Source organism: Antedon mediterranea, chromosome 4, assembly GCF_964355755.1.
Source record: "Antedon mediterranea chromosome 4, ecAntMedi1.1, whole genome shotgun sequence".
In the NCBI taxonomy this organism is placed as follows: domain Eukaryota; kingdom Metazoa; phylum Echinodermata; class Crinoidea; order Comatulida; family Antedonidae; genus Antedon; species Antedon mediterranea.
This window is the reverse complement of record NC_092673.1, coordinates 3,010,490-3,030,754: the sequence shown is the minus strand read 5'-3', so window position 1 is coordinate 3,030,754 and position 20,265 is coordinate 3,010,490. Positions and strand designations below refer to the sequence as shown.

The window sequence follows — 20,265 nt, the reverse complement described above, 5'->3', positions numbered from 1 at the left end:
TAAATGATAGATTTATTTTATTTGAAAATGATATTAAAAGTTACAAATACTAAACACTTAAATTGTTTTGCTCTTTGTTTATGTCAATTTAATATTCTACAAATTCCGTTAAAAGATGCAGAAAATTAAAACATTATATACAAATATGTAAATGAAAAGAATACACTAAAGAAAGAAAATTGCAATATTTTAAAGGCCATGTGCGGGCAAAACATTTCTATTGATCATACATTCCAATAAATATCGATGTATAGTTTCCCCTATGTTTCATAATTTTTGGGATTTTATTTGTGTTACACGAGCTTGTTGAAAATAAGCACTTTCTTATCAGTGGGGGGATAGACACAGTAAAATCTCTATTCTTTTGTACACAAATTTTGTAAATAGAGAGGCATTTTAAAAAGCTATGAAAAATAAACGGTGTGGTAAAAAATGTTATCAGATGACTAAATATTGAATATTACATTTCTGATATTTTTATTCAACTTCAGATTTTTATTTTCATGCTATAGCAAAAATTATCCACCGTATATCCACCATCTTTTTTCACCGTCTAGGGAGTCACCAGACATTACATTAGGTTAACTACCTAACTACTGAAAAAAAGTCTTCCTGGTTTTTATGGAAGAATTTTGCCAAATTTTGTATTTGACCATATTAAGGGAAATTCGTTTTTTTTCGTCTTGATTTCTGTTACAAATATTTGATTTATGTACAATTAACCAAATATTATATTTAAAATTCATGCCTGTATCTGAGCTTTAAGTAGGTTAGAGATTACTTACTTACTTGTTCCGGGACATACCCGAACGTATATGACTAGATTCCTCCATAACTTCCTATCTGCCATTGTGACCACGAGTTTATCTCTCTGCATAACACCAGTATCCGTCTCTAGTCTAGCCGCCTTATTGTTTCTGTTATCTTTTGGTATGGCCAGAGAGAGTACTTCGTTACTGAGAGCTAACAAACTTCAAAGAATGAAGGAAGGTTGAAGGAAAGAGAAAAGGAGGAAGGCCATGGACAACATTGTATAAGAGTATAATATAATTGACAGTTCATGGCACCAGAGGCCTTGACATCCTTTTGATAGACATGGAACCAGATAATGGCATAGGGATGAAACAAGACTATGGCACTGCTAAGCTCTGTCTACACTATCAAACAAAAATGTGCCCAAATATGGTAGTGATATCTTTGTGTCCATACATGGGCACATCACATTTGTTGTCACATAAAGTTTGATAGTGTAGACAGAGCCTTACATGCATTGGTACATTTGACTTAATACACAGTTGCAAATGTGTTTAAAATGTAATTTACTGTAATTAATGAAGTGTTGTTGTATGGTTGATTTATCATTGCATCCGGATAATTGGTAAAACGAAATCATCCGTGGTTGGAGGCAAATCGATTTTGGCATATTTTTCAATATAAATTATTGAGGCCTACTAATATCAATAATGATCAAGATTTGTTTTGTTATCAAGTGTAAACACAATTATAATCGAACTTATAATAATATTTTGGCTGATAACTAGAAAACAGCGTTCGTTACGTTGTTATATCAGAATTGTGGCACTAAAATACATTCAGCTAAAAAAAGAACGTACCAATATATATTAAAGCTCTGTCTACACTATCAAATTTGTTTAACACAAAATTGTGATTTGCCCAAATATGGTAGTGATATGCTTGAATATGGTAGTGATATGACATCATCATGTCTATATTTGGGCATATCACATTGTTTTGTCACAAATGTTTGATAGTGTAAACCCAGCCTAAGTCAAAGAGATGATCACATGAGGACATTTTTCCATGATCACATATTCCAACTTCGAGATAAGTAAGACCCAGTAAGAGATTGAGTTTAATTATAAAACTGTCAAAGTGAGATATAGTTACAAACTGCGACAACTCAATGTATTACAACGTGACGGGCAAAATGTGACAGTAGCCTACTGTAGAAAAAGTGCGAAACATGTTATTGTTTTACCACAAAGCGCAATGTAACATGCAGAATTCACAGTCACATCGCTACTTAGGCTAAATCCAGTTCGATCTTTAAAATTGTCCAAAACTTCGTGTGAGAAAAATACTTGTTGTTGTTCATATAATTTTAAAGGTTTTCCGTACGTCTATCATCTCTTGATATTTGAATACACAATCGATAGAATGTCTAGTTTATTGAGTAGATAAATTAACCTACTATAGTGTTTCTTTAAAGGCCAAAAGTTGAGGAAGGATTAAATTAAGCTTAACTTGATCGATAGTTAGTTTGTAATACAAACAGACACGGCTATTTCAATTTATTGTAAAATCAATCGCTAATTAATTTTTTTTTCACAAAATAAAGTTACCTTTGAAAATGGAACAATTGAGGAATTTATTATTTATTATTAAATTCCATAAATAAAAGCAAACGAAACCTCAACCTCATCAGTTTTAGAGTGAAGAAACATTACAGTACTTTAAATTTCATAATGGCCTCGTGTGTATTTTATGCTTAGTACGGTAACCTTTTACCTCAAATAGTTCGTTTTCGCACAATATTCATGCGTTTAGCGTTTCACAGAAATGCGAATGAAAATGTTGAAATGTATGCATATTTATTTGATTATTGGGCATAATGATGATACGTATCCACATTTATTTAGGCCAATTTACACAGATGGGCGATAACGGCGATAAAAATATAGAATCTATGTTATTCCTTATGACAATTTACACACACCGCGGAACCAACGGGCGGTTTCCGCTCAAGATAGATATCGATACTACGTGGGACAAGCTACGCGGTTTTCCGCTTACCGTTACCGCTCGTCCGTGTAAATTGGCCTGTAGGCGTTTCTTGAATAAAAAGGTGAGATTGAATCCATTGTAGTTATACATTGTAATCGGTTGATTAGCCCATAGAGCTTAATTGTATAGCTCCATGATTAGCCTATGATCATAATTAAAGTCCTTATAATAATCATACCAATGTAAAACATTACCGTTTACACTGACAGTTTTCTGTTAAGCTCTGTCTACACTATCAAACTTTATTAACGACAAATTATGATGTGCCAATATATGGACATGATGATGTCATATCACTACCATATTTAGGCACATCACACTTAGGCACACACAAACTAGACAGTGTAGACACAGAGCTTAAGAATCAAAACCTGAAACGTTATAGGTATGATATTTTTTTTTACAATGAAAATAATATACGGTACCCGGAAAGTGTGTTTTTAAATAATATGAATACGACATCCGGCACAGTAATACAAAATATTATCCACATTTTTATCTCTATATATTATTTAAAATAATTCAGCCTTTACATGTGACCCGTTGTATTATTAAACTCTTTTGTCATGCAAACGATATAGTATTCACGGATCAATCGATATTAACACAACAAAACCCAAGGAGATGATAAGTACATGCTGCTGCTGCCAATACATTATAGTCTCTAAGAAGATATAAATGATGCAGCATTTTCCAAGGTAGGTTGTATTTAAGGCAATTAAAATAACATTTGTTATGTGCTCAATTATATATCAATATTACATGTCATTTCTAGGCTTATAATATGATAAATAGCCGTATTTTAAAATGTAGGGATAAAATATGTACGTTACCAGAGTATAGTCGCATCTGTATCCGATAAATTCTATCCATACTATGTTGTATTTAAGGTAATTAAAATGACATTTGTTATGTGCTCAATTATATATCAATATTACATGTCATTTCTAGGCTAATAATATGATAATTAGCCGTATTTTAAAATGTAGGGATAAAATATGTACGTTACCAGAGTCTTATCTGCATCCAACAAATTCTATCCATCTATTACGTAATTGCGTATAGGTCAAGTACATTACCTTTAGCGTTAGCTACATGTAGAAAATACGGATATTAAATGATGTATCTAGGCCTATTATTTATAGTATACATATTTCTTCTTAAGAAGAGAGTAATTCTTATTGGACCGTTTATGTTAATGAACCACATCTGTATAATAAACCGCGTTATGAAAAAATATTTAATAGGCCTAATACGTTCGTTATATTAGTTTTAGTAGCCTTTTGCCATTTCAATCAATTCCAGGAAGCAGTTAGTAGCCTAGTGACAGAGCATGGCGTAAACTATTTGATTAAACATCATACTATATTTATGTTGTGATTTGTGAATCAGCAGAAACATATAGCAATTGCATTAAAACGTAGTTTACCGTGTGCTTATACTGCATCCAATCCTTCTATGTAACAGCACTGTTATTGTGTTTTCCTTTAATAGGCCTAGGCCTACATATTTATTTATATATTATATACTTTTTCGTTTTTTATTCAAAGAAAGATGCTACTGCTAATCTGGAAATATCAGAACTAATAGTATGGAATTTGTATATCGATACGATGTCGTCATGCACGGACAAACTTGAAAATGGATATTACAACAACAATAATGGCTGATAATATTAATACAACAGGAACGTATATAGAAATGTACAATAATGAAACTATTCCAACTACACACTGCAATAAGACTATGAATACAAATAGTAGTACTAGCTTGCCGTCCACAATCTCTATGGAAGAAGAAGAAGACATTCCGCCCATCTCTGTTGTTGTTAAATTCGTTTTATTCATGTTCATCGTGATTGCAATAATTGGAAATATATGGGTTATAATAACTTTATTTCGATCAAGGCAATTTAAAGGAGTTATTAAGTTCCATTTTATTGTGAATTTAAGCATCATTCAATTATGCGAAAGCATCTTCGTGCTAATGGTTAGCTTTGCTGTCGCCGTAACTGGATACTGGGATTTTGGTAACGCCTTCTGTCGCGTTAACGCGTTTTTCGTTGAATTTTTTAGCGTGGCAGACGTCATTGCGTTGCTGTTTTTAGCAACTGATCAATTCTTTTCTATGCAAAAACCAGCGTTTTACATAAAGTGCTGTACTTACTCAAAATGTATTTTTATATTTAGTTATGTTTCGATTCATTCTTTTATATCTGCTGCTGCAATATTATCGTCTGTCATAGAAGTGGATTATTGTGAAACGCGTTACGGTTGTTCAGTAACGCAAGAAGTGCCCGTATCTTATATGGCATCTGTTGGAATATTCTCGTATGCAATTCCCCTGACTCTCACCATTTGTTTGTATGTTGTTGTTATACGAAAGCAGATGAAGGTAAACGGTCAATCTATTGGACTGGATGCTAGTTACCAGAGTGAACTCCGGAACATTGACATTTTTAGAGACAAAAAGAGTGTGAAGAATATTGGTATTATACTTCTACTGTGGTTCATCCTTCGCGCACCATACCACATTGTGGATTGTATTTACCTATCAAGTAGCAACTCTTACACGTATATCAGCTCATTGCTGACAATAATAAAGCTTTCGTATCCAGCAGTAATACCTGTTTCTATACCTATACTCTGGCCTGAAATCAGACGTCAAATGAAGCATGTGCTTTTCTGTCGTGTTAACCACATCGCAACCGTCCACGCAAGACATCAAGAAGTCATCATGCACAAGAGAAATGATCTACCATTCGATTTTAAAAATGTCAATACAAAACCTGAAGATTCGAGTACTGCTTACCAGGTACCGGTGTTGTTCGCTACATCAAGCGGTCTCCAGTTAACTGTTATAGGCCAAAATATTAAAGAAACCGTAAATGGAATATCGACAATCAAACGAAATACATCGGGAATTCGTCTTAATGGTGGAACAGTTTTCAAACACTTTGGTGTGGTCAATGTTAGTGAACATGAACTAGATAGCTACAGCATAGATGTAAGCGAAGATGAAGGAAATGGTAGTTTTTCCTCCTCTCAAGTGGGCAGTCAACGGTCAGATGTAACACGCAATGACATTGGGTTGTCATCGTCTGGCAACAAACCATTACCATGGTAAAGGCGTGTCGCCAGCTTCTTTCCAATCAAGTACGGCAACGATAACCATAGTCAATGGCAGGATTACCGTTGTGTTTGAACACCATGGTTTTCAACCACACCCGTACAGGACTTGCCTTAGATTAGAAACATTGAAGCCGTCCACTGAACGTAATCGTCATACACGTTTAATCTCTGTCTACACTATTAAACTAGTTTGACCAAAAAGTATGATGTACCAAAATATGGTAGTGATATGATATCATCATGTCTATATGGGCACACCACATTTTTTTATCATATAAGTTTGATAGTGTAGACAGAGCTTAAGTACGCGTGCGAATTAAATGGGTTCCTTTTTTATTTCTATGGTTTACTTGGTACGTTAAGTAAAATAAGAAGTAGCATAATTATAATTTGGCCTTTACTTCTATATAAATATAACTTATATTATAACATTGCAATTTGATGTATTTTTGCTTTGAGGCGTGTTGGCGTGTGGCGCAGTGTGTTGGACGTTGGACTACTGATCGTGAGACCGAGGTTCGAATCCAACTCTCGCCGCATTGCTTGTATCCTTAGGCAAGATACTTTACTTGCGTTTGCCTCTCTCCACCCAGGTGTATAAATGGGTACGGTTAGATCAAGACACAACTTTGCGCTGATTACTAGCTGCATTATGGAAGTATGTTTCCATACGTGTTTGATCCCTAAAAAAATTACTGGGGTAATAATGTTCAGCGCTTAGAGGTTTCATTACATTAGGCGCTATATAAATCTTTTTTTTATGCCAAGCAAAACAAATTTCCATTTTAAAGTGGACCAATAACATTTCTTGAATCTCTTACGATATGCATTTCAGCTTTATTATTATAACTTTATTTGAAACAAATTGGCATATTTATTATTACCGTTATCATTGTGCAATAGCTATTTTACAATAGTATGTGTTCACATTGTTTCCATCCACTTCGTATACATGACGTCACGAAATATGCTGTGACTCTAACATACCGGATAAAAGTGCCGCAGTTGTATGGTAATGAATATTTATCGACTGCAATGTCTGTGAATTAAATTTTTAACCTCAAAAACAGCAAATCAGTTTCAATTCAATGGTAAAATAATGAGTATTTATTGAATGCAACTCTGGGAACTACGTAATGTAATAACTCTTGCCTTTCCCTCAATGAATACTGTAATGCTGCAAGTATCGATTAGGCTAGGCCTAAATTGGTGAACATTTATTAAACACATATTAAATCAAATGACTTTAATAATTAAAACTATATTCCGTAATTATTAATGTCTTACTGTTGAATGCATTACTGTTCCCTCTTTATTAATATTAATTGAACGTTTTATATTTTTCGAAATGCAATAACATGTTAACACTATGCGTTTGCTGTTAGATTTAGAATTGTTCTACTCTACTCGACCAACAGTGAGATAGTGGTGATGATTTTTAAAAGAAAGGTGTCTTATATGAATACATAGTCAACATAATTTACACCATAAACATTCCATTAACTACACTCTCCTCTTGCAGTTGCCATGAATTGCGGTATTATAGCCTAAATGCCAATTTACACAGACGAGCGGTAAACAGAAAACCGCGTAGCTTGTCCTACGTAGAATCTGTATCTATTATGAGAAACCGTTCGTCCGCATCGCGTTGTAACATAGACTGTATTAGCGTTATCGTTATCATCATCCGTTCATTAAACGAATTAACAATCCGTTCAAACGAATTAACACTCCGTTCAAACGAACAATCCGTTCAAACGAACAATTCGTTTAAGCGAATTAACAATCCGTTCACACGAACAATTCGTTCAAACGAATTAACAATCCATTCAAATGAAATAATAATCCATTCAAACAAAATAACAATAAACGGAATTACGACTGTTACTGAGTGGCTTTCGTAGGATTTTGTTTTATGTTTGTTCATCTTAAATGTTTTACCCAAATTTTTTAATAAATACGTTCTTATATAAAACAATCAATAACTTCTAGACCTATATGATCACAATAGTTTTACTACGAACAGGCTTAGAAATCCATAAACGAGGGAGGGACTGCGGTGGTTACTGCGGTATTAGTTAAGCCAACGTGGCTTTCATAAATAGTATTGAATGAGACTCTTTTGGTTTGTTTTGTTCTCTTAACGATGCAATCAACCGTTGAATAAAAACAATTCTTATACAAAGAAAAGAATGGCCTTCCTTCTGAATCAAAGCACATCGAAACGCTTCATTTAAGTACCTGCTTCCACGACGTACACACGGTAAGTGTAACTTTTATGTTATATTATTTAGAAATAAAACATGTCTTTCTGGGTATCGATAAACTTAGAAGGACCCTCGACTTAAAACTTTTGAATGTCAAGTAAAGCATGGTGAAAAATAGCCATTAAGAGAGTCAGGCTTACCATGAATATATGCACCCATGGGTGAGCCATAGGCGTAGTCGTTTAAAAAACATTGGCGAAGAACATTATATTAGAGCCGTCATATTGGACGCATCTAAAGCTACACTATCTATTTGACTAAAAAAGTATAATGTTCCCAATTATGGTAGTGATATGTCCATATATGGACACATCACATTTTTTTGTCACATAAAGTTTGATAGTGTAGACAGAGCTTAAGATCTATTTTAAAATAAAGAGCTGACGTGATTTTATTCTCCATAGGCCCAAAAGTAGAAGCTATATTAAACACAATGAAGAAGTATATATTACCAGTGTTCTTCTGCTTCTATGTTGTAATCGTAGGCTCAACAACTCACCACAAAGGACCAGGTACATTTAAGTGTTTATTTTCTGTATAAAGACCAGAACATTTTTTGTTGTTGGATGGAGACTTTTAAAACACATTAACATAATTGTATAAATGGTATTGTGTGCTTAGAATGTCGGTGTATTACCATGGATGAATAATCTAAAATAAATGTCTATTGCCACAATCATCATTTATAATCGCATTCTTGTCAGCATACAAGGATCGATCACACCAAGGCAATCTAACCACAGGACACTGAGCTCGCCTTGCCATGATAGGAACTTGTAAAATTCTTTTGATATTATGTCTGGCTGCGACAATTACTAACTGTACTGTACTATAATATGTACATATTCTCCGTGGCGTGCGCGTAGAACTGATTGTGATTCGTGCCACAGTCACAGATAAACCCTTTAAACTCCGGAGCTCATCATCCCGTCGAGTGTCTAGATCACACTTCAGATACCTGTGTGATGATAACAATGGTACCATCTTCATAGTATAATCGTATATTTTATATAATACCTAAATAAATTCCTGTCATTTGATCGGATGATTGTGGGTCACATGGCGTGCAATAGTACGCACTATTGAACGATATTATACTGCAACATTATTGTGATTACATTTTCGTTTTTAGAGACATGCGAGGACTATGAGAAGTTGGAAATGAAACACTTTCGTTGTACCACCTTCGAGAAAGGTGTCCCTCATTGCATTAATCCAAAATTTGAATGTGATTCAATTGTAGACTGTCAGGATGGCAGTGACGAGGACCACTGTCAACAACAACATGCAGGTAAGAATATTGTTCTTGTCTTTCACCGAGCCTAAACACTGTAGAACTATATTTGATCGGGGGTTGGGTTAGGAAGTGTTGATTAGCGTCGCTTCTGAACGGCGGTACTGTTGTGAAGGCAAGTATTAGGCTTATATAAGATGGCATGTAAAACAACCTTTATAAATGATGGAACGGAGATATTTCTTTAAAATGTAAATAATAGGAACAAACAATTATCGCCGTGTCGTGATGAAATCTATAAGTATAGGCCCACAGTATTTGAAACAAGAAATAACAACAACAATAGACCTGCTTCTTATTATTTAATACTGCGCATGCTTGAACACTTATAATAGCCATGTTTGGCATACTGAATAGATTGACAACATCTAAATACTACTATAATATGTATATGTATGTTGTACAATAAATAAATTGTCACATATATCGCCTTCGATAAAGCTCTGTCTACACTATCAAACTAGTTTGACAATAATAGTGTGATGTGCCTAAATATGGTAGTGATATGGCCAAATATTGTAGTGATATGACGTGTCTATATAATGGGCACATTTTAGTTACATAAAGTTTGATAGTAGGACCTAATAAGCAGTGCATTAGACTCCACACTATACTCCATATTAAATTCATTGCAGAGTACTGTGATACAGGTTTCGAAGGGAAAATATTACACGGAAAACCTATGGAAAAATTCCAATGCGATGATGGTATGTGTATAGAGGATTGCAGACGATGTAATGACAAGGCGGATTGTGTAGACCATTCGGATGAGTCGGGCTGCTCAAAGGAAATGAAGCGTCAACGAACAAAATGTCAACATGAGATAAAACATGACCCGAATGAACTATGATCATATAATACCCATTTTTTTATATTGAAATTCTTTTTTGGCTAAAATGTTTTTGTGTATAACAATTTTAACTTCAAATTCACACGAAGCACTGTCCGAAATGCAGCTAGACGCAACAGGATCATAATAAAGTGTAGGCCTAAAAGTGAGATAGGTCAGGTCAGGTTCACAAATGACCTAGCGAAGAAACATATTTCTGCAATGATATAGTAAATTACTATAGAACTGTTATACAAAAATATTAAATGTTTATTCTTGTATACTGACTGGAATTGGTTTATGTAATATGATTTTCTCTTGGATTTGGGCTGATCAAATCAGACATCTACTGTTTTACCACCAGGAGAGAGAAATTGCATGCTGAGCGCGTTCGGCGGTCAGATCGACTAGAACTGATCTGATTAGTTGAAAGTTTTGACCAATCAGATGCGTGAGCAGCTGTTGGCGGTATGAGGCGTGACGATGCAAGATATGTTGCATGATCGACACAACAACAGAGGGACCTTAACTCTGACTTTACTGTACTTATTATTAGACTTACTATCATTACAATCAAATGACTACACATTACAATACAATATATACAGCAAAAAGACGTTAGCATACAAACACGTAAGTATGTGTTATGCGCGATTTGAACGATTTGCGCAATTTGAAATTGCGCAAAAAAAATCCTTGCGCAATTTGAATTGAAACATGTGTTTCAAATTGCGCAAGCAACGTATTAAATTGCGCAAGTAATCTGCAAATTGCGCAAGGTTTTTCGACAGATTGTGAAATCATGCACACCCATATTTTTATAGTAATTTCTAAGAATGATTCAAAATTAAAGATAAATATCGCATTTCCTTATTTTAGTAGTGCAAATATTGTTATAAGTTAGCATACCGTCGAAGAACCGACGAAGGAAAATGAAGCGGTGGTGTTCCACCAGGCGGGCGCGGCGCGGGCGGCCGGCTATAGCCTACTACTCTAGCCTAGCTAGGGTCTGGACTACTGATACTGACTAGGTTACATGGCCTAGCTTAAACTAATATTAAAAACTTAAAAAGTGAGTATTAAACATTATCTTCATTGAAATGGTCTTATTTATATAATAAAATACTACATTTTAAACTCCTCTGCCTAGGCCTAGCCTAGCCATGTATGGGAAAATTTACAGTTCGTTTTCAAATTGCGCAAAGGTGTCATATTGCGCAAGAACTATCTTGCGCAATTTACAAATTGTGCAGCGCAATTTAAAATTGCGCAAAGATTTTCTTGCGCAATTTGAAATTGCGCAAGTTGATTGCGCAATTTGAAATTGCGCAAAAAAATCCTTGCGCAATTTTAAATTGCGCAAGAATTCTTTGCGCAATTTCAAATTGCGCAATCAACTTGCGCAATTTCAAATTGCGCAAATCGTTCAAATCGCGCATAACATATGTATGCTATGGTTTTGTTTATACGACTTTTTGGTATCTTTTCTCTGGCCTCTAGGCTAGGTCTAGCCCTAGCTAGCACGTGCGCTACTCTGCTTCTAATTTTAGCCAGCAGACTGAGGAGAGAATAGTGGCAGGGCATCGAGTATAATCAGTGGTAGGCCTAGTGGAAATTCACTTTGGTAGGCTATGATACTTTACTATCAGAACTATCTAGGCCTAGGTGTGAAGATTCCAAATGAAAAATCACATCTATCTAACTAATTAACTGCTTAGGTCCAAGTCTATGTATAGGCCTACACACCACTCTACACAAACTGTCTTATATACGCAATGATGTTATCTCGTACGGCACGTCCAATGACTGCCATCTGTCCTCCTACGTGTCTAATGGATGGATGAACTACGTTGAGAACCTTTGCTCCTATAAACGTATATATAAACGGCCGCGTTAAAACATATACGACACGACCAATATCTGCTATCTGTCCTACTAGTTTAACGGATGAACAACGTTTTTAAAACAAGACAAGTTGCGAATGTTTGTGCCTATAAACGCATATATAAAAGGCCGCGTTAAAACATACACGGCAGGGTCAATAGCGTGGTTTACCAATGTCATCTGTGACGCATATCTTATTGTTTCTTTATCAACATATACACCGGCTTTTAGCATGACCAATATAACCTGAAAGAATAAAATTCAGGACTTTTGGTATTTTGTTGAAATAAATGTTGTTTACAGGATTAATAATTAAACTTATAATGATTTTAATTTAATTATTATGTCATATTGGCTTGTTGTTTTCATTGCACCTTATACAAGAACACCTCCCAGACCAAACAAAGCGTTCACTTAATAACAGGGCTTGTCGTCCCAAAAGAGCTATTCGACTGTATTAATATTATATTTATAAAGATAATGAAAGCTGAAAGTTCTTTCAAGGACAATCAACTTACCAGCCAAGGAACCCAGCAAATGGTGAATCCAAGAGTGATTGCCGTAACAGTAATTGCGAAGTTGCTCTGCGTTTTTATGACGTTCTTCTTCGATTTCTTCTCCATTGCAGTTACCACCGGTATTTTAGATATCTTATATATCTCGTATACCACCTTAGTATTGCAAATTGCACCGATAATAACTTCTGACCAACCACAAAAACTGTATAATGCCAAATGTATATCGTAGACAACAGGATCACTTGATTTGTAGACGAGTTTACAGTTACGTACGGAAGCGTCTAAGTGCCGTCGACTTGGCGACTTGTTACGTTTTGTATTAGAGGCATCGTAGTAACTACCAATACCAACATAGGGCAAAGCACATACGAGCGTCATCAGAATTAGTGTAGCCAATGCGTATAACTTTGTTTTCTTGGGTTGAAAATATTTCACGTAGCGGTAAGGAAACGAAAGCGCGACACATCGCTCAATGGACATCAATGTTGAGATGGATCCCGATGCCAATGGGAACAGGTAAATCATAAATATGAAAATATTACAGTGAAGATTGAAATCATATTCCATAACGTTTTTGGTAAGGAATATTGAATAAACAAAATTGGCAAATAAACAGAACAGATCGACCATTAACAGAATAAGAAGTAAAATGATGTGATTTTCTTCTTTACGTTTCTTGAATGCCTTTCGAAGAAAAATGATAGCGATACAGTTGGCAGTTAAGCCTAAAGCAAAGACCGTGATTGGTAAAACATGGCTAAGCTCTTGCCGACCACCTGGCCTGGCTCTGGGTAACACACCATCTTCCCCGCCACGAGCAGGTAACGTGCTTTCGCTCGCGTTAGCCGGTGGCACTGGGGGCATGCCTTGCCCTGGTGGCATGCCTTGCCCTCTTTGGGAGTCACCTCCACGTAACTGTACGATCCATTCCATGTTGTGTGTATAAAGTTTCAAGTACGTAGGTCTATTTAGCTTACATGGTAATAACTGTTTGGCACTTATCGGTGATGTATTTTAATAAACTATCATAACAAAGACGAAGCACTAAATAGAGAAATAAAATGGTGAAAGAATACTGTCATGGACCTGCCATATGGCAGATGATGACAAGATAGGTAGGTAGGTATCATAACACGTTATTCATTTCCTATATAATAATTGAATTTTGAAACATACAATTTACATGGTTTATAACCACGTTTATGACGCAAATTAAAATGTTAGACAACTATATAGTAAAATGTTCCCTCCTAAACAGACTTGTCACATCATAAGTAAACACTAGTGTTTGTGGAAATTGCTTATTAGAACTTTTTATGTTTAAATAACAGAGCAGCTGTCCAAAATGAAAAATAATTTATGTCATTTGAATTCATCCAATAATTAGTTGTTGCTTTACATAACTCGCAACAATCACTAACTCCCCCACAGTCACGGTACGTCAATCACACATCACACTAAACAGCAAATTATTATAGTTATACATACAACCAAAAAATGTACACATTATCGATGAGACATCAGAAAGTGAAAGTTAAAATCCCTTTAAAACGTGGTGTTCTACAGAGTAAAATGTTGCAAAACGAGAAATTCTTTGTATATCTATTACTGTATTTGTAAAATAATATAGAAACCTTGATAAACGATATTGCAGTATGAAGAAATATTTGTTTAAAGTTACCGCTTTTTGAGACTGAAAAAATGTTTACTATTAAAAAAGTTTTTGCTAAAAATGTGAACTACCCCCTCTATTTACACCAGCTGAAAATTCTTTGTTTTGGTGGTTAACTCTCAGTCGAAAATGGATGCTTGTCTTACTGTCGAAAGGGAAGTGGACAAAGTCCTTGGAAAATTCAATGTTGTCAACAATTACGCTGATAAAGAGACAGATTTACTTCTTCAGAATTTACAAGAGATTCAAGAAGAATTAATGCAATGTGAGTATACCTATATAGTGCTGTTTCAATGATGCCCTTAAGGCCTAGCTAGTTAGGCCTAGCAAGTCTAGCTAGCTAGAGTAGGCGGACAGCCTAGGAGGTAGGCTAGGCCTAGTGCCAATCCTATGCCCTGAATAGTATAGGCCTAGTAGGCTAGAGGCCAGGCACTACGTACTAGCTACCTTATAGGGTAGGCTAAGTAGGATACTCGTAGCTAGAGCAAGGCCTTAGGAATTACCAAGTTTGTCCAAATTATTATTTCACCAATACCATCACTGACATAGTAGCCGTATTTGAGTTCCATGTTTTACTTTCACTAAAATAAACAAGAAATATTTAATTAATTAAGAAGGCCTAGGCTAGGGCCTAGGTCTAGAACATATAAAATTGGTCTTTCTTGTCTGGAGAAAGACACCTTACAACAATAGTAATGTACCAAATTATTGAACTGATATATTTAATTATAAACTACTGAAATTTTGAATTATTGTATTATAGGTCCAACAGAAGAGGAAATTGGAAGTCAACACATGTCTTTACTTAAAGATTTAATGAAGAAAGTTAAAGATATAACAACAAAAATTAGCAGTGATCATAAAGAACTTCATAGCAGTGTTTCTAAAGTTGGAAAAGCAATTGATAAGGTTAATAAAAACTATATATTTAGTGCTTGATATCATTTTCACTTTAATATATTTTATATTTTGCCTATTAGTCACATAATAATTGACCCAATTATTACTGAACAACAATTATTGCCAACCAACTGACACAAGACATTTGATAGGATATTTAAAAGTGCGTTTAGTATTTATTTTGTTTCTGTCAATAAACACTGAAATAACAAATCCTTTTCAATTGCAAATGTATCCCAAACTCGTAATCCAGATTTGGCTTTCCTCCATTTCAACAAACTTCTGCCACTCAATATTCTTTTAGTAAAACATTACTAACCATTTCACCTAACTATAATTTTATTATTTCTATCAAGTAGTGAGCCCTCTCTCTCCGAATATTTTTCTCTGATATATTTTGCCAAGTACTTCACTCAGTTTCCTTTTATTATTTCTATCAAGTAGTGAACCTCTTCTCTTTTGCCAAGTGCTTCACTCAGTTTCCTTTTATTATTTCTATCAAGTAGTGAACCTCTTCTCTTTTGCCAAGTGCTTCACTCAGTTTCCTTTTATTATTTCTATCTTGTCTCGTTACAACAGAATTTCTACAGTGACCTTTCAAGCATGTCAGAAGACCCAACAATGGATGCACCCGAGAAAATTAAGCTTATAAACGAGGTCATCTGTGAACATTTTCTCCGCCACGGAATGCTAGATATTGCAGATTCTCTTACTGTGGTACGTATAATTAATTAAATATAATTAATTCATTTTTAAACATTTTCTAATCTGACTGGTATAAGCCCACTATGGAGTGTAATCATTTGAAATGATTTTCATGATGCAAATGTATGTGTTGAAAGGTATATTTTGGTAAAACTTTGGTATATAAATTTCGTACAGTAGTCTATCCTTTATGAAAATGTAGTGCACTACCACCAGACTAATCCTAACTAAGGCCTAACTTAAGCCATGCTTTTACTATATTCAGTCAATTTTTTAAGGCATATGTAGAATTCATTTTTGCCAGTCATAAACTAAATTATCTGAATATTAAATAATAACCTACTTTGACAATGATTCCTCCATTTTCTTTTATTTACTTAGGATGCAGGACTAGATTTAGAAAACCAAATGAAAGAACCATTTATAGAGATTAATCACATTTTATCTGCATTAAAAGAAAAGAACTTACAGCCAGCATTACAGTAAGTATACAAACTTGAGGGTGGATGTCAAAAACGGCACGTTGATGACAAAATAGGAGCTAATTATAAAGCTGTGTCCACACTATCAAACTTTATGTGACAAAAAAATGTGATGTTCCCAATTATGTTTTTTTTTCTCTTTAGCCCACTTTTATTCATTATTCCATTCATGACAAACATATACAAAGAGTACATATTTAAAAAATGTGTTTATAACATGTATGTACAATTATGGTTAAAAGAGATATCTTTTTTAAACATAACATAATTTGATATCTTTTAAAACCTAACATAATTGGTTATATTGGCACATACCCTCTTATAAAATTTAGCTAACGTATTGAAGCGTTGTTTTACTTTCGTGCCCAAATATGTTACTGATATGACATATATGGCCAAATCATACTTTTTTGTCACATAAAGTTTGATAGTGGAGACAGAGCTTTAGGATGTGGCAAAAAGTTAAGATGAGTGACACAGATTTAAAGATGAGTGACAGCAATGTAACCAATCTTCAATTGATCACTGATTCAGTTGTGAGAGCTTCGTGAGGTTTCTTTTTCCATTTCATAATGCGACAATCAAACCTTTTAAAATTATGAATTCTTGTTTTATATTCTCTTCAGGTGGACATTTCTACACCGTGAACGCTTGGAAGCTCAACGATCATCATTAGAATTCAAGCTTCACAGATTAAAGTTTATTGAACTTTTAAAAGGCGGTCCTGAAAAACAGCTTGAGGCTCTCGTGTATTCTAGAAATTTTGCACCATTTGCTGAACGACATGAACAAGGTAAGTCTACACTATCAAACTTTATGTGAAAAAAAAAGTGTGATGTACCCATATATAGACATGATGATGTCATATCACTACCATATTTTAGCATATTATTACCTTATTTGGGCACATCACACTTTTTTTGTCAAGCTAGTTTGATAGTGTAGACAGAGTAGACATGTTTGAAATACAAATCTCACATGTCTTTTTTTTAGAGACCACTTTTTTGGTAAAAACTTGTTCTCTATGTATGAATATAGATACTTCGACCATCCTGGTTAAAGATGTGTTGTCCCCCTGAAAAAATAATTCTTGACAAAATTTTTGTTGAATATGCCATTTTAATGTAACATAATATTTATCCACTTTGACCAAAAATTAGATCGAAACAAAAATGTATTTACCTGAAAAACATGATTTTTTGGTTTTTTCCCCTACGGAAGTGATTAACTTTATTAAAACTACAAAATAACAAAAAGTCTGATTTTATTAATCTTCATTTTTCATGCTTTTGGGGGACAATACATCTTTAAACATTGTAAGTGAATGTATACCAATTCTTTTTTTAGAGCTCCAAATACTAATGGGTAGTCTGCTGTTTGTTCGCCAAGGCCTAGAAAACTCTCCTTACGTTCACCTGCTCGATCCCGTGTCTTGGCTAGAGATTGGCGACATCTTCACCAGGGATGCTTGCAGTCTTCTTGGACTTTCTATAGACAGTCCACTTAGTGTCAGGTATGTCGTCTGTACTCATTTGAAATGTGTATATGATAATTATAGCACTTTCAAAACTCTGAACATTTGGTGTGAAAGTTAATGGTATTCCAGGGCTGTAGCCAGCATAAGGCAGACCATTTAAAGCATCGCGTCTCTCGCTACGGTCATGCATTCTGGATTAATATAACTTGTTTTTTTCTTTTAGTTTAAATGCAGGTTGTGCTGCTATTCCAGCATTACACAATATCAAACATGTTATGCAGCAAAGACAGTGTACAGGAGTGTGGTGTTCGAATGATGAATTACCTGTAAGTTGTTTTAAGATCTGTGCCCAAATATGGTAGTTATATGATCATCATGTCCATATATGAGCACATCACATTTTTGAAGTGTTTGAAGCTTAGTTGCTCTCAGATACAGACTATAAACCATAGTTTCAGTTTCCACAAAAAGCTTTTGTGCACTCTAAAGAATCTAGTACATCTGTTAGAGACGAGTAAGGGGTTACCCCAGTGTACTAGTTAACACACAGCCACTGTCAAGTAGGCCTTCTGTTAGTATGTTGATTGTGGAAGTTAAGATGACGAAGATAAACAACCCAATAGCCTTAACTAGTCTTAAGCGTGGTTCCCACTAGCGACGCAACGTAACAAAATGCCATTCCAATAATTGTGTTTGCCCCCGTCTACTTGTTGCCTGTCAACGTTAGCTGCCGTAGACTTTGACCTGGTTCACCCCACATACTTTTGAGCATGCGCTGTATATGTTTTCCGGTGTTTTTTTGCCTTGCATTTTTTGTTGCGTGAAATCAAACTGATTTGATTTCCTGTAGTGATGTTTGCAGCACTGTTACGTTGTCGGTTCCCACTTGTGATTACACAATACAGCACTTTGCGACGCACTGTTACGTCGTCGGTTCCCACTTGTGATTACGCAATACAGCACTTTGCGTCGATACGTCGCTGCGTTACATTGAATTGCGTTCTAGTGGGAACCACGCTTTACAGACTGATTTGTTTATAAGCCATAGTGAAGGGGAGGGCGGTATACCTCCACACTTCGACCACCAACACCTTCCAAAATGTCAGCTAACCTATGCTATTTTCATTTTTTTAAAGATTGAAATTGATTTGGGAAATGAGTACAGGTATCATTCATTATTTGCATGTCCAATTCTACGTCAACAAAGTACTGAGAATAATCCTGCTATGCGTTTGGCTTGTGGACATGCTATATCAAGAGATTCACTTAACAAGTTATCAAATGGCAACAAGTAAGTTATCTTTCCGATGCAATGTATTCTTTGCCCCTGTAAAGGCCAATTTACAAAGAAGAGAGGTAACGGTAACAGTGGTGTAATGCACAGGGCAAAGGCCCTGCTTGAGCACTCTTAAGCGTGGTTCCCACTAGCGACGCAACATGAGGACGTAACGCAACGCAAGTGAATTGACCAATCACAAGCGATGGCTTATTCGCTTGTGATTGCTAACTGTCTATAACTTCGCTTCTCATTGCTTAAAACACTTGCGTTGCGTTTACGTCCTTGTGTTACGTTCTAGTGGGAACCAAGCTTTAAGGGGCTCTCCAACGCTGGGTAGTTATATTGGACTGCTCATACTCCTAAGGGGGCCCTCCAATGTTCCTCATGCTGTGTGGCCCCTGGGTTTTTCCAGTGAGCGCTCATAGGCGTTAACCACTAAGCGGTAAGCTAAAAAAAAAAATATTTCTTTAGAACATTTGGTCTGGTTAATTTCTATAATGTAAATATAATTTTCTTTTCAGAATAAAATGTCCATATTGTCCGATAGAATCTTCGCCTTCGGAAGCAAAGCAATTGTATTTCTGATGAGTTCCTGTACAGCTCTATCTACACTATCAAACTAGTTTGACAAAAAAAGGTGTGATGTGCCCAAATATGGTAGTGATATGATATCATGTCCATATATGGGCACATCACATTTTTTTGTCACATAAAGTTTTATAGTGTAGACAGAGCTTAAGCTTGTGTCTGGTACAATTACCCATACTGCTTATAGTATTTTGACGTTTTCCGTACCTTGCTGTGACTATCTGGATGTCAAGGTCAACTTATGGAAAGCTTGATCCTACACTGTTGGGTCAAGTTGCGCACCACCATATAGTGTTTAAGCTTAGTGATGGATGTGTGCAGCATTAATAAGCCCATCGATCTGATAATCTGATAACATTTCTTTTAGTGTTATGCATGTTAAAACCAGATAAACTATTAGAAATGACACTTCATATTAAACTATAATAAATGAA

General features: G+C 35.2%; 3 protein-coding genes across 3 annotated transcripts; all 3 read left to right on the top strand.

The window, feature by feature from the left end:
• The first annotated feature begins 3,420 nt into the window (after positions 1-3,420).
• On the top strand, positions 3,421-7,203 carry LOC140047887 (trace amine-associated receptor 7e-like). The gene is made up of 2 exons (XM_072092914.1): positions 3,421-3,503; positions 4,356-7,203. The coding sequence occupies exon 2, from the start codon at positions 4,447-4,449 to the stop codon at positions 5,929-5,931; it is 1,485 nt and encodes a 494-aa protein (XP_071949015.1). The 5' UTR covers positions 3,421-3,503; positions 4,356-4,446; the 3' UTR covers positions 5,932-7,203.
• Positions 7,204-8,160: 957 nt separating this feature from the next.
• LOC140047886 (LDL receptor repeat-containing protein egg-1-like) lies at positions 8,161-10,607 on the top strand. The gene is made up of 4 exons (XM_072092913.1): positions 8,161-8,199; positions 8,608-8,715; positions 9,336-9,494; positions 10,133-10,607. Exons 2-4 carry the CDS (start codon positions 8,637-8,639, stop codon positions 10,345-10,347), a joined length of 453 nt encoding a protein of 150 aa, XP_071949014.1. The 5' UTR covers positions 8,161-8,199; positions 8,608-8,636; the 3' UTR covers positions 10,348-10,607.
• Positions 10,608-14,523: 3,916 nt separating this feature from the next.
• Positions 14,524-20,029, top strand: LOC140046262 (E3 ubiquitin-protein ligase RMND5A-like). Its single transcript, XM_072090838.1, has 10 exons — positions 14,524-14,665; positions 15,164-15,309; positions 15,880-16,017; positions 16,387-16,487; positions 17,114-17,280; positions 17,835-18,000; positions 18,188-18,290; positions 19,101-19,255; positions 19,765-19,855; positions 19,935-20,029. Exons 1-9 carry the CDS (start codon positions 14,530-14,532, stop codon positions 19,826-19,828), a joined length of 1,176 nt encoding a protein of 391 aa, XP_071946939.1. The 5' UTR covers positions 14,524-14,529; the 3' UTR covers positions 19,829-19,855; positions 19,935-20,029.
• The last annotated feature ends 236 nt before the right edge of the window (positions 20,030-20,265 follow it).

Coding starts and splice junctions, on each gene's coding strand:
- LOC140047886 (XM_072092913.1), top strand. CDS start 8,637: ATGAAGAAGTATATATTACCAGTGTTCTTCTGCTTCTATGTTGTAATC. Junction 8,716..9,335: donor AACTCACCACAAAGGACCAG/GTACATTTAAGT, acceptor TTTCGTTTTTAG/AGACATGCGAGGACTATGAG. Junction 9,495..10,132: donor CTGTCAACAACAACATGCAG/GTAAGAATATTG, acceptor AATTCATTGCAG/AGTACTGTGATACAGGTTTC.
- LOC140047887 (XM_072092914.1), top strand. CDS start 4,447: ATGGATATTACAACAACAATAATGGCTGATAATATTAATACAACAGGA.
- LOC140046262 (XM_072090838.1), top strand. CDS start 14,530: ATGGATGCTTGTCTTACTGTCGAAAGGGAAGTGGACAAAGTCCTTGGA. Junction 18,001..18,187: donor GACAGTCCACTTAGTGTCAG/GTATGTCGTCTG, acceptor TTTTTCTTTTAG/TTTAAATGCAGGTTGTGCTG. Junction 19,256..19,764: donor AAGTTATCAAATGGCAACAA/GTAAGTTATCTT, acceptor TTTTCTTTTCAG/AATAAAATGTCCATATTGTC.